This window comes from Gadus macrocephalus, chromosome 22 (genome assembly GCF_031168955.1).
Source record: "Gadus macrocephalus chromosome 22, ASM3116895v1".
NCBI classification, from domain to species: Eukaryota; Metazoa; Chordata; class Actinopteri; order Gadiformes; family Gadidae; genus Gadus; species Gadus macrocephalus.
The window spans coordinates 8,275,589-8,289,459 of record NC_082403.1 but is presented as its reverse complement, the minus strand read 5'-3'; the positions used below and the strand labels follow the sequence as shown (position 1 = coordinate 8,289,459).

The following is a 13,871-nucleotide window of genomic DNA, read 5'->3' as shown; positions in this document are numbered from 1 at the left end:
CGGAGCCAAGCCTAAGCCTTACACAAAATGGAGAAATATGCAGCGGGCTGGGAGTCTCTGACGAGCTGCTGAAAGCCTGTGACATGAATCCCGGTCCGGGGACCAATCGTGCATTCCATCGCGGGATTGCCAAGACGCTCGCTCGACGGGCTCCTGATAAAACAAGGGGGCCCGGCCCCTGAGATATGCAGGCTGAAAATAACTGGTGACACCCTTTTCAAGTACAATTAGTAGACGTATGGAGCCCATGTGAAACACATCCAACCTTTTCCTCACCACCACCACCAACAGTTCTCCACACAAACAAAACAGTGCCGCAGCCACTTGAGCTATGCCTCTACTCCAGGCCTGCCTGGATGGCCCTCACTTATGGGGCCATTGAATATTGTCTCTGTGCTCGCGGGGGCAGCACTTAGAGAGTGTTGTAGGCTGCAGCCATGCCGATTAATGTAGCACTCCGAGCTGCTCTTCCTGTTCTGGCTTTTAGAGCCGCTGAATGATAGTCTGAGAATGCCTCTCCATAATGTCACTCCATGGCTGGAGCCAAGGGGTTAGTGTGTTCTGATTCAACGCATGGAAAGAGGACAATAGAAATCCTCTGTTATCTCGACTAGTGTGTTTCGAGTGTTAGAGGTAACCGTATCACTTGGGAAGAAGGATAAAGGATTAGGATATGTGATGTGCTGAGGAGATGAAGGACCGTGGTATAGTTTTGAAGCAGTCGAGTGTTAAAAGACCTTACATGCCTTACTCGGTTAAAATGAATGTGCGTCTGAAACTATTTAAACTATAAGGTTCATCGTCTGAAATAATTTGAGCTCTCTAAAATCGTTTGAGCTTTGAAATGAATCACAAACCGAAAATCAGCTGTTTCTTAACTCTTCAACCTTGACAATTTAAACTATTTTGATCAAATAAAGAGAGTGAGAACATCATGTGCTGATATATCTCAGAACATTGCTGGGAGTCGCATGCTGGGGTCTCCTTAGCACTCAGCCGTTTAAACATACAGCTATTCAAATCTCAGAAATATGTGAATACTGAGTGTAGTTAGTTAGAGTGGCAATGTTAAAATGTACTGAAAAAGTATTTTCATGGTGTGCTTTTACGGCTCTGTTATTGCTCTGTGTATTGGATTTATTTTGAATAAAGTTTTTGGGAGAGTAAGCTGGACAGACAGAGCTACAGAGTTATAATCTAAATGCCGACAAAATGTCAACCAAATCTGAGTTCACCGAGAGTCGGTGTGGCGATATCATCTGCAAATCCAGATACTTCAGATTTGGGAGCATACGAGTGCTTCGCGCCAACCCTTGCACTACTGATTTAAACAGCAGTCCTTGCCGGTGAAGGGAGGCTGACAGAGCTAATCTTCCAGGTATTATATGTCTCGCTCTGGAGATGAGAGCAAAATGTGACATTATTTGAAATTAATTGGCTTGCGGTTTCTAAACTCAAAGCAGTACAGCTACCTACCCTTGCAGGGAGGAGAAAGTTATTTAATATAAATTATACGTGACATGTATCTGGTGGTGTTATTCGCATAATCAAGCGAAGACACCAATAAATGAATCTAATTCGAGCAACGTGAGAAACACCAGAGCCATGGGTGCAGCAGGAGGTGAGCTGAGTGCTGAGATATACCGGAAATGGTTTGATCCACGTGATGCAATTAATTACAATATTAGTAAGTGCAGAGAGAAGCCTGGCCCTTTTTTCTTATTTTTCGAGCCACAAACTTTCTACAGCCATATGAAAGGCGGGGAGACAGATGGGAGATCAGCAGCACCTGGCGACGATGTGATGGTGTTTTCGAACCACATGCATGTTGATTGCCTAGGTTTCTGCCCTTTTGTCCGCCGTCCTGCTTCCATCATGGAGCAGAGGGGACCCGAGTGAAGCTGTATCAGTGGGGCTCCCATTGGTCCAGGTGCTCCAGATGGATGTGGGGGAAAGCCATTGATCACTGAGTGCAATGACGGGATGAAGAGGTTATTTCACCTATTTCCTCCTTCAAAGAAGAAATACGTCTGGCCCTGGCCGTCGGATCCAACCATAGAAGAAGAGAAGGAGTCAGCGATGCAGGGTAATCATCCAGGTATTTTCAGAATTGGAAGCTAGGCATCAGTTTTTCAACATTTCCTGAGAAGACCTTAGTCTTACTCTGTAGCCGCGATGCATTGGTACACTTCTGAGGTTGCAGTTGTCACTGTCCCAGAACCTCAGGGTCCGGTTTGGCGTGTGGGTGTGAGGAATGTTCAGCAGCAACGTGTCCAGATAATGGCGACGGTGGGCCATCTGAGTGGACAAACGCTCCATCTCGATCATGAGGTGTCCCGTGAGCCCAGCAACATCTTTCTGTTGTCTACTGGAGGGGTTTGACTGTTTGAGTGACTTTTTGTTGCAAGAAGGAGATGAGCAACAACATCACAAATTATTACTTGAGAAGACGTAAGTCAAATTACAACTATCTTGACCAGTATACTCACAAATCAAGTAGTTAATACTTAAGCTATACTCTGCCCGCCTCTGAACGCTGCATATATATTGATGAATCATAACTATATGTCTGCGAGTGTGTGTGTTTGTTCATATATATATATGTGAGTGTGTGTGCACGTGCCAGATGGCCTTCCTCCCCCTGTGCTGTGGCGGTGGGTCCATATGAACGCATTCATCTTACTTTGGGGGGATCGCCCCTCACCTGCTTTATATTAACCACAACATGAAGGCTATAAAGCCGTCATTTTCTATAGCGTTTACTCCGCTGAACTCTGGCCCACATCTTCACCCACTTCCCCCCGTGGCTATGTGTGATGAAGAGCACCAGAATAGAATGTTCTAATCAAAGCTGTGTGCGGCCGCCCCCCCAAGCCCCCTCCTGACTTCACCTGTGCCAAGCGGCCTCTTGCTCAGCTGGAAATCCAACACAGGAATGAGAAGTGCACTTTGAAATGCTCGCCGTTGATCTATGGCCGACGCTTATCGGAGGTGACCCTGTGTCGCTCCACACATGTTTTACTAAAGTAAATTATAATGATATTACAGTTGTTATTATTTCTGGTATTTTCACGTCAAATCCATTGAAATACATCGACACACCATTGCTCTTTTATATCCGTCTGGAGATCAATAGGTAGAAAGGACAGATATGTGTTTGATAGAGAGGGATAGAAATATGTACATGAAAACCGAAAGCAAAGATGTTGACCTCTTATCACGTGTGACAATTAACACTGAAATATCTTGTAGTAACTTAACTCTGTTCCTGAATTGGAAAGTAAAGCAACCAGTGTGATTGTTGATACCAAACCAGGCTGCAGCAGAGGCAGAACAAGCAAACCACATGCTAAGTCTGTGTGTGGTATTTCATTCATTATTTATAATTCATTTTTTGTGTGTGTGTGTGTGTTTGTGTGCTTCTGTCTGTGTGTTGCACCGATAGCCTCCCAAGCATCCATTCTCAGAGCTATATAAGCTGACCTGTCAGCAGATTTCTTCCTCTGATTTATACACACACAAACACACACGCATATGCACACACGCACACACACACACACACACAACATGCCAGACTGGGAAATGCCATTGCCAGCGTGTTAATCCAGGCATCTTATCAAACCAATCAGCACATTTCCAGCATGAACACATCCAGACCGTGACTGAGAAGGGCTACACAACATCTGCTGCTCTGGTGGTGGTGGGGGTGGTGGTGGTGGTGGCTGGGGAGAGGCAGGGGAGAGAGGGGCGAGAATGAATGACGCTTAAGAAAGGCAGAGGAAAGGGTGAGAAACTCCTAGAATCTCTGGTATGTACGAAGATCTTAGATCAACAGCCATTACCCTCCACCTCTTCCTCCTCCTCTTCCTCCTCCTCTTGGGGCTGTTCTGGCATGGTAGAGCTGGGGGGAGTTAAGATCATGATTATCGTAATGGGTGAACTCTTGTCCTCCCGTCAAGCATACTATCAACCCTAATTCCTCGGTTGTTTTTCTCTTCTCCTCTCTGCCCTCCTTCTCACCTCTCCTATCGATCTACCCCCCCCCCCCCCCCCACCCCCAGCCCAGTGCAGGGGTCAGAGGTTACCACAACCACAAGGCCTCAGACGCCCAGTGGGCCGCCAGTGAAGGAGGAGGAGGAGGAGGAGGAGGAGGAGGTGGAGGGGGCCCCTCTTGGAGCGGGAGCTCACCCTACCACCACCCCCACCACCATCCCCAGCACCAGCACCGTGGCGCTGCCGCAGCAGACCTGCACCACTACCCGCCTCACCACCACTACCCGTCTCACCCCCACCCGTCCCACCACCACCACCACCACGGCCAGCAGCCCACTCATGCCGGCTACACCTACTGCCCGCTGCAGCCAACGGTAAGTGGTGTATACTGCTGCGGAGGCAATGACGGGGGACACCCACCATTCTGGTATCGCCTTTGCTCCTTCCTTTTTTTTTTTAATGTCGGTCAATCATCCCTCGCCCTCCTTCTTTAACAGTACAGGAGTTGGAGCTCTCTCTCTCCCTCTCACCGTCGATGTCAGTCTCTCTCTCTTTGTTTGCGGGCCCACCTTGTCGGCCAATAATTCTGGTGTTGCCTTCGTCCACTCTCCTCGCTGCTCTACGAATCTGAAGCGTCTCCCTCCCCTCCGTCTTTCCGTCTCCCTTTCTCCCTTTTATTGTTTTGTCCTCCCTAGCATATGCTGGCTGCTGCAGCCTCCCTCTCTTATCCCTACTGGCCATCTCCTCCTACACCTCCTTTAACCGCCAAGGAGTGACTAAATGACAGCGCGCCTTTAATCTTCTCTTTTCCTTCGAGCCCTCATTATCTACTTTCTTTCCCTCCCTCCTTTGTCCATTTCACCAGTTTTTTCAGCACTCATTTTCCGTCTCTGGTTCTTCTCTGCATCTCATTTAGCTTCTGAGCAGCCGCGTAACGAGGCAACGAGGAGAAGCTTGATTGAGGCAGCGCCACGGTTTGGACGTCTCTCCTTGTCATTATCCTCGCAATTAATTGCCGTTTCTCAATCTGTTTGATTCGACATTTATTGGCGTATCAGGTGGAGGAGAGTGACACTGATTGGTTCTGTAGCGAGGAGGCAGAGGTTATCTTTCTGTGGATTTATTTTTTTAAAGCACCGCTCTCACGGATCACAATCAGTCTCGGAATATTTCTCTTCTTTCCCGTCTCCTTATTTCCTCTCTTACGTCTTATTTTCCCTCTCGTCCAACGAAATTGCTGCGTTTGTATCCAACCCATTTCTTTGAGATTAGAAAAATTGGATATGCGTCTCAGTCTCAATTATGACATTGTTGCCTATTTTCCATCAACACGTGGAGGCCCGTTCGGAGCGCTTGCATGCAAAGAGTGCGGAAATTGAATTGGATTTAGATGTGATAATCTCCCCTTTCTGCCTCCGCGTTGACTCCCCGACGCACGCACACAAACTTGCTTTTATGCTATTCCCATGCCACTGAGAGGCGCATTTAATAAACCACAGGAAGTGTGGAGCGCGTAAAAAGTTAATCAGTTTTTGATTGCCTGCACTGTTGTGTCTCTGTGTGTCTCTCTCTGTGTGTTATTTTTTTCTTGCACTAGAACAATTTTACAGAGGGGGCTCCTTCTGTGTCTTTATTGGACAATTGCTACTGGTCGCCATAGTGTCACTTTCACCCAAAAAGACCCACAGCTCTTTAGAGTATCTGTGTTGCAGCTGGGCTGTTGTGAGCTATGTTCAGTTCGCCGTTTATCAACAGGAAGCATAAACAGGGAACATTCCTTTCGTGGTCAACACAGTTTCGTACACCATGGCCTATGGCTAGGGCTGCTGGCATTCTCATTCTCCCTCCCTCTCTCCCTATCTCTCCCCCTCTATACATCATTTTATCTCTCGCTCACTCGCACACATGCCCCCCACCAAACCTCTCTCTGTCTCTTACACACAACTCCTCTCTTTGCCTCTCCAGCTCTCTCCAAGCCCCTCCTTCTGTCTCTGTCTCGCTTTCCTCTGCGTCTCTCTCTCTCTCTCTCTCTCTCTCTCTCTCTGTCTCTCTGTCTCTCTGTCTCTCTGTCTCTCTCTCTCTCTCTCTGTCTCTGTCTCTGTCTCTCTGTCTCTGTCTCTGTCTCTGTCTCTGTCTCTGTCTCTGTCTCTCTCTCTCTCTCTCTCTCTCGCTCTCGCTCTCGCTCTCGCTCTCTCTCTCTCTCTCTCTGGGTGTGTGTTTGGAACACCATGTTCCTGCTCTTACCTCACAGCCCCGTCCTTAGGGGACCTCAGTCTTCAGCCTCGGCAGCAGCCACCAGCACAGCAGGCATCACAACTGTCAGGAGTGTTTCCAGGCTGTTGACCCAGACTGGGCTGGGTTGGGCCGGACCTGGGCTGGACTTCCCCCTGCAGCTTTCCCAGCGTGGAGACAACCGTCTGGTCCTTTTGCTGACTAACTGTAATCGATTCTCGCTCTGCGGCATACTCACTTGGTAAAGCCTACGTTTGCCAATAAAACAAAGGGTAGGGAGTGCATATCTTGTGCGAGGATGTATATGTTTTTATTTTATATTTTAAGATGACTAAGCAAACCTGTGTGTTCTTACTTTGGCATTCAAACATATTTAAAATTAATCAATTGTACAGATTGGCTGACACAATGTCCTTGGCAGAAAAGGAACACAGCATACTAATAATACGACAAAGTATGGGAGTACACCACAATGGGAGTGTTATTTAACCGTTGGAGATGCAGACAACATTGTGTGAAAGCGTCCTGGATTTGGAATTCAAAACACCTCCTCTATCACCGAGGCCATGGCTGCCCGCACGGGTGCTTCTTGGCTTGGGGGAGCCACATGCCGCCATGGCGATCTACTGTCAGGCATCAGTAAGGCACTGTTAGGAGGGAGACGTCAAACGCTCCGAAAGCCACACCGTGATATGTACAGCTGACCTTTAGTGTGCCCGGCAACGGCCGTTTCTTTTTTGCCATTTACTGTCCATCGCCCCATCCACCTGTCCGCCTGTATGTCATCCATCCATCTAATAACATCACGCACGCACGCACGCACACACACACACACACACACACACACACACACACACACACACACACACACACACACACACACACACACACACACACACACACACTCCATAGACTGTCCAAGCTGTCTGTCTTTGGAGGTTATGATGGAAAGCTGCAGATACCTTGAAGCGTGGTGAAACACAGAGAGAGTGGGAATCCAACCCGACTCTGGCACTGCGGGCCAAGCCAACACATTTTCCGCCACCGCTGCCCTCTGCTTGTCCACACTGAAGGGGCAATTTCACCAGCCCACAGCCCTCCCTGTGAAGCTGGTACAAACACAGGCTTCAGAGCAGACAGGTTAGGAGCTGCCTGGAGGTGTCTGTCCCTGGAAAACATCCTTCCAGCCTCCCATTTAAAACTAACACATGAGGGCAGAACAGCCTATCTGACCCGTGCCTCTTTATCTCAAAGACCCCCGCTGCGGTCAAGTTTACCTGAGGCCCCTCTCCCCCCCCAATTCATATTCTGGTGTATTTGTTTATGTATGTATTTGTTTAGAATAAAACTAAGGCGTGACAAATTGATAAACAATCATATAACATATAATAACGAGACACCCTATGTCAGTGATTTTCCCCGTAGCGTAGCGCCCGTGTGACATTTAGATGGAATATTTCCAGGAATACAAAGGAGGTTGTTTTGTGACACGCCAGCCATGATAATCACACGCGACTCGCAGGATCCAGCAGTTTGACCACCAAAACATGGCGGTTGACTGGCGTTGATGTATTGCAGCGGGGAGGGCCGTTCGCAAAACAAGGAACAGCTCAGACATGCAACTCAATTAAATAAAGATCACTGGAGGGGATGGGCGAAGCAGACCCACCCTCCCCTTCCAAATCCATGGGGAGGGAGGGAGAGAGAGAGAGAGAGAGAGAGAGAGAGAGAGAGAGAGAGAGAGAGAGAGAGAGAGAGAGAGAGAGAGAGAGAGAGAGAGAGAGAGAGAGAGAGAGAGAGAGAGAGAGAGAGAGAGAGAGAGAGAGAGAGAGAGAGAGAGAGAGAGAGAGAGAGAGAGAGAGAGAGAGCGAGCCTACAGTGGTTCTGTAATTACAATGGAAGCGGATACATTTGCACTTTAATATCAGTGTATCGCTGGTGGTGATGTGTTTGCGTGTGGTGTGGAAGATGGGTGCTGCAGGCGCCGGTGGATGGAAGCAGGATGTCCGATTTGAATTGACTGATAATTGGACTCAGATGGAGTTAAAAAAAAATATATATATAAATTGAGTGCAAAACAGAAAAATAAAAATACACAAATAGACAAAGACTGATACAGTAAACCAACGTTTAGCGACAACAAGATACAGGGATACAGTGAAAGACAAAGGATCCCTTCCATGTAGGAAACGCAAAGATGAGTGTTGACAGAGGGGTCGCGTGGGGAGCTAAATCTCAGGGTGCCTGCATGTCAGCCAACCCCACTCCCCCCCCCCCCGCACCACCACCACCCCCCAACCCCCTCACGCCCTTTAAACGAACAGTTGAGATAATAGCCAGGGGAAAACAGGCCCGGCTTCAAGGTACTAGTGTGCAATAAAAGCTGACAAGCTAATGATTGCACATGGTGTTATTGGATTCCTTACTTACAACCACATGGGCTGAGAGCAAAAAAGCAAAGAAAATCAAATCGCTGTAACTTTAACTGTGACTAAGCTTCACGCTATGGATCCACCTGTCCAGGAACGGGTCGGTCGAGACCGCACTCGGGCAGCAGGAGGATATGTTGGCTTTTCCCGGGACGTTAACTATGTTGTGGTGATTTAATGGAAGTGGCTGTTGTCAAGCTCAAGGTATTTTATTTGGTTTTATTATACTCTTCGTTTTTTCAGTCATACCTCTACCCTAATATTTCATTTTCATTTTCATTGCTCTCAGATAATTGTTTTTTTTATGATATACATATTTTCTTTCCCAGACACATTATTTACTTTCCATGCACGCTTTTTTGCATTTGGCTCAGGTATATATTGCGCCCTTAGCATTAAGACCGTGCCATGTGAGCCTTAAATTTGCATGTTTAACACTATTAGGCTATTTGTTGGATTGCAGCGCGTAACCGCCAGCAGATGTGTCCCAGCGTTGATACAATCACGTGGACCTTCTCCTTGCCTCAGCCTACTACTACTCATAGCCCTCAGAGATCTCTCTTCCCTTTTACCGTCTCACGGAGAGCGTGCCTAGGAATCAGGCTGCTGCGTTCCCTCCCCGTGCCTCATGGACATCTTGGATGGGTTACCGGTTTACGACCTGCAGGGGTTTTCAACCATTCATTGTAACAACACTCAAGAATTCACGTGTCAAACGAACGCAATCCAACGGTTTCAACGACGTGTCTGTTTTAATGTGTGTAAGTGTGTGCTTGTGGGTCTGTTGGTGTGTGTATGTGGGTGTGCTTGTTTGTTTCTGTTAGATTTTTGAGAGAGAGAGGGGAGGGGGAGGGAGGGAGGGAGGGAGAGAGAGAGAGAGAGAACGCGCTGACTGGTTATCCTTTGGTAATACCGATGGGTTTCATGGATTAAAACTCAAGTGTTAGAGCCTGCATTGTGGCTTTGGACATCCGCTTTGTGGTGGGACATTGTTCCACTGCATGAAACGCACACGTAAACCCCCCTTCACCCCTAAACCCTCCTGTCCACGATCTCACTCCTCACACAAACACACACATCCCCTCAGGGAGGCGATAGAAGATTGGAGGAGGTTCCAATGGCTAACCTTACTCTCACACCAGCCCCTAGATTATTCCTTTTTCACACATGGATGCCCCTTTCCTCTTTATCGCCCCCCCCTCACCACTTCTCTCTTCACTGGAAACCCATCAGTTAGCATTGTTCTCCAGGACAGGGTTGGGTGGTGTGGCCCTTACCCCATAACCCCTCCCGTTCCCTGGGTACCTCCATTAGACGGTTGGGGGTGTGTGGGCCATTTTGGGAACACACTTTTGCGGCCGCCTGCCCCGCTGTCACGAACACGGCGTTTGAGATTCCTGTCACATCCTGCCTGAGAGAGAGAGAGAGAGAGAGAGAGAGAGGAGAGAGAGAGAGGAGAGAGAGAGAGAGAGATGAGAGTAGAGAGAGAGAGAGAGAGAGAGAGAGAGAGAGAGAGAGAGAGAGAGAGAGAGAGAGAGAGAGAGAGAGAGAGAGAGAGAGAGAGTGTGTAATGGCAGGACACAATAACAAAATGATAAGAAAGAAAAAATCTGTTAGCACCAATTTCCTCTGTTATCTATAGGCAGCACTGTGATGCCCTCTTTAGCCAGACCTCCATTGTCTAATTACAGCACTATTCGCATAGTCAAATGTCACATGATGCTCAATCAGTATCTATCAATAACATCTCTCGCTCTCTCGTTCTCTGTCTGCCCTCGCCCCCACTCTCACCCCATTAGGCCTTTATCTTCCCTCTGTACCCCTCACACATACTCAATTGTACGCCTCTCTCTCGTCTGTCTTTCTTTCTTTCTTTCTTTCTTTCTTAATCTCTTTCTCTTCCTCTCCCTGCACATCTTTGTCTCCCTCTATGTCATGCTCTTATCTCTCTTTGTCTCTCTGACTCACTCTCTCTCTTTCTCTCTCGCTCTCACTCACGCTCTCTTTCTCTCTCTCTTGCCCTCTCACTCCCGGTCTCTCGCTCCCATTTTCTATGTCTCTCTCTCTCTCGTTCTCTCTCGTTCTCTCTCGTTCTCTCTCTCGTTCTTGTTCTCGCTCTCTCTCTCTCTCTCTCTCTCTCTCTCCTGATGTCTCTCTACCCTGTGATATCAGATGGCGGTGGTGTGGCTTGCCCCGGCCCCGTCTCCTGATCATCAGCCTCTCGCTGTGTGTCCGGGGGGGAGGGGGGGAGGGGAGAGGGTGACCGGCCCCTTCCTCTGCCTTGTGATTAGCTCAACCATAACTCACAAACACTCGTTGGTATGCGGCGTGACAGATGACACACTCATTTAGCCCAGCGAACGACCGGCCCACTGGCAGCGGGAGACGGGGCCGCTCCCAGGGGCCCCCGTGGGGTTGTGGGGGTCTGTGCCAGCCAGCCAGGTTGAACCATCCCACCATCTGGGCCTCACCCAGGAGGGGCGACATCTGGGCCGCTGAGAATTAACTCTCACACACACACACACACACACACACACACACACACACACACACACACACACACACACACACACACACACACACACAGAAATACACACACTTCCAAACACACACACACACACACACACACATGCTCACAAACACACCCACACACGCACACACACCCACATCCTTGAGTTATGGATGGGGAAAGCGATGGTGAAATTTTCTAGAGAGGGGAGATTGATATGGAGAAGAGAAGCGAGTTGGGATGGAGGGACCGCTGCAAAAAAAAGAGTGATGGAGGGTGATGAGTGAAAGGAAGTGAAGGAAAGAAGAAAGATAGAATAGGGAAAATAGAAAGAGAAGCTTAATGAGGTGATGGGGGACGCGATAATGTGTTAGTGCGTGTGTGTGTGTGTGTGTGTGTGTGTGTGTGTGTATGTAAAACTCTCAGAACTCTCATGTTAATCCTTCAAAAAGAAAAAGAACCTGAAAAAAAAAACTGCTCCACTGTTGAAATTGCTAAACGCAAGGTTGAGGAGGAGGGCGAGGGAGGGCAATTAGCGGGGAGCTTTGTGGAGACGTTGTGACACTACATTGGCTTACATTGTGCTGTCTCTTTAGGCCCCCTTTCATCCGATCCCTCCGACGGGACCGCCTATCATTCCCCAAATACGCCAATGATTCATCTGCGCCTTGAGCGGGAACGCCACTTTTTCTCTTCTCAGTTTTTTTCAGGGGAGGGGGGGGGGGGGTTGTGGGGAGTGGATGGGGGGGGGGCTGTAATTAATTTAGCTCTCGGGACGGCAGTTGGAAGGAGCGGTGTCTTCAAGGCCTAATTAAAGGGAGATTGTCAAGCGGGTTCTAGGTCACAGGACTAACAGGCCATAGCCGTCACGGTAAAAGCCCGTTTCGACCATCGCTTCCCGTCTCCTCCCCGCGGCGGCGGAAACGTCTCGGAACGGCCAAAGTGGTTCCGAGACGAACATATCTGTTGGTTATTTTTTGTTCTATCGATTCCTTTTCCAGTTTTCATGAATACATTGAAAGCCCTGAGTGTGTACTCTGCTGTCTGCCACTGGGGTTCTCCAGCGCGTCCCGTCTCCGGCTCCACCGTCTAGCACCGCGTCAGCTAAACTCCGTCGACGGTTTATCTGAAGGCTTCCTCGACTTGACAGGAATCTCATCGTTCACAGAAAGCAAAGAAAAGAAAAGGAGGGAATGAAACAAGGGGATTTGGAAGAAGGGGTTTTTCAACAGTGTCTTCTTGAGTTCAGTCAATGGTCTCGATTGACAGACCGATATTTCTGTGCTGTGATTCATCGTAACATTCGTATTACTCACCCAGCTGTGGGGGCCACACAGACTGCCAGCAGGGTGTGTGTGTGTGTGTGTGGGAGTGTCGTTGCCGGTGTGTGTGTGTGTGTACGTGTTCATGTGTGTCCTTGTTGACCACGTTGACAATGGATCTTTGATCATAATGAGCATCAACGACCTCAGTCACGGTGCACAGATGCACACCGTATAGACACATGTGAATGTAGACATAAACACACACACACACACACACACACACACACACACACACACACACACACACACACGGGTTCTGAACAATTAGGCGTGGGCTGTCAGGCTTAGTGCTGGGGTCCATTGTAAGCGCTCTAAACCTGTTAGACTGTGACAGACCATTAAAAGACTGCCAGGGCTTCGTTAAATTGCTCCAACAGTTTACATTGAATGGCAAACAGAGTGCCCCTGTTTTAATATGTGTGTGTGTGTATCAGTGTGTGTCTGTGTGTGTGTGTGCGCCAGCGCAGTAAGGTATATTTGGGTTCGTATGCATTTCTTCGTTTCTTTATTGGACCAATCAGTTTACTCCAGTTTATAAAGACAGTGCAGTACCCATAGTGACAAGTCACTGGATAATCGCTTCCGACATTCACACTCTGTAATTATCTGATAATAGTCCTTTTCTGTGTATTTAGGCAAATGTGTCTAACCATTAAAACACCAACAATCACGAGCTGTTACAGGCAGTATATTTGTGAAAATTGTTAGTTGGAATGCTGCAATTGTGGATAAGCAGCAGTCATCTCTGCATTAGCGGCCATTGTTCACTGAAACACATCATGTTGAATGCTAGTGGACTTGAGAACCACCACCCCAGCCTCCATCACTGCTACAGTGGAATTGCTTTTGCCCATTTTTCTGTGCCCCAATAATTCATGAACACATCATCCGCCAGTGTATTGAAGTCCAGGAAAAGCTGAACGTTTTTTGGGGGGGAAGGTCGTGGAAACCTCCAGAGTGTTACTTTTTTATGGTGACGGATGTCCTACCTGGGCTGATCGCCGCAGTGTATCCCGCATCAGCCGCGGCAAGGCGGCTAGCCTGCCCGGACCGCTGAGACCCTGCAGCAAAGAGAGCGCCTCACGTAGCCCCACCTAATTCATTTCCTATTTAGCCAGAGCAGAGGCATGAGGCCTATGCAAATTCTCTCACCGCGCCGTCGCTCTTTATTTGGCAGGCTCGGCCGCTGGCTGATATCGCATGTTGGACACAATGGGAGATGGAAGGAGGCGCATTATGCGGCAGGGCCCGGTTGGCTGGCAGGTCTTTAGCGTGGATTTAAACAGATCACCGTTCCGTCGCGTGCTCCTGTCATATTTGCGTGTCATCATCGAGGGCTTAGGCTGCCGGTGGGGGGTTTAAATGGCAAATTTCGAGGCATCC

The 13,871-nt window shown here is 48.5% G+C and overlaps 1 protein-coding gene across 1 annotated transcript in view; it reads left to right on the top strand.

Annotated features, from left to right (window-relative positions):
- The window catches only part of LOC132450768 (transcription factor Maf-like), a 61,215-nt gene extending 55,443 nt beyond the window's left edge, over positions 1–5,772 (top strand). The window contains exon 3 of the mRNA XM_060042868.1: positions 4,062–5,772. Coding sequence (XP_059898851.1) covers positions 4,062–4,487 — 426 coding nt within the window. The 3' untranslated portion in view covers positions 4,488–5,772. The remainder of the gene's footprint in view (positions 1–4,061) is intronic.
- The last annotated feature ends 8,099 nt before the right edge of the window (positions 5,773–13,871 follow it).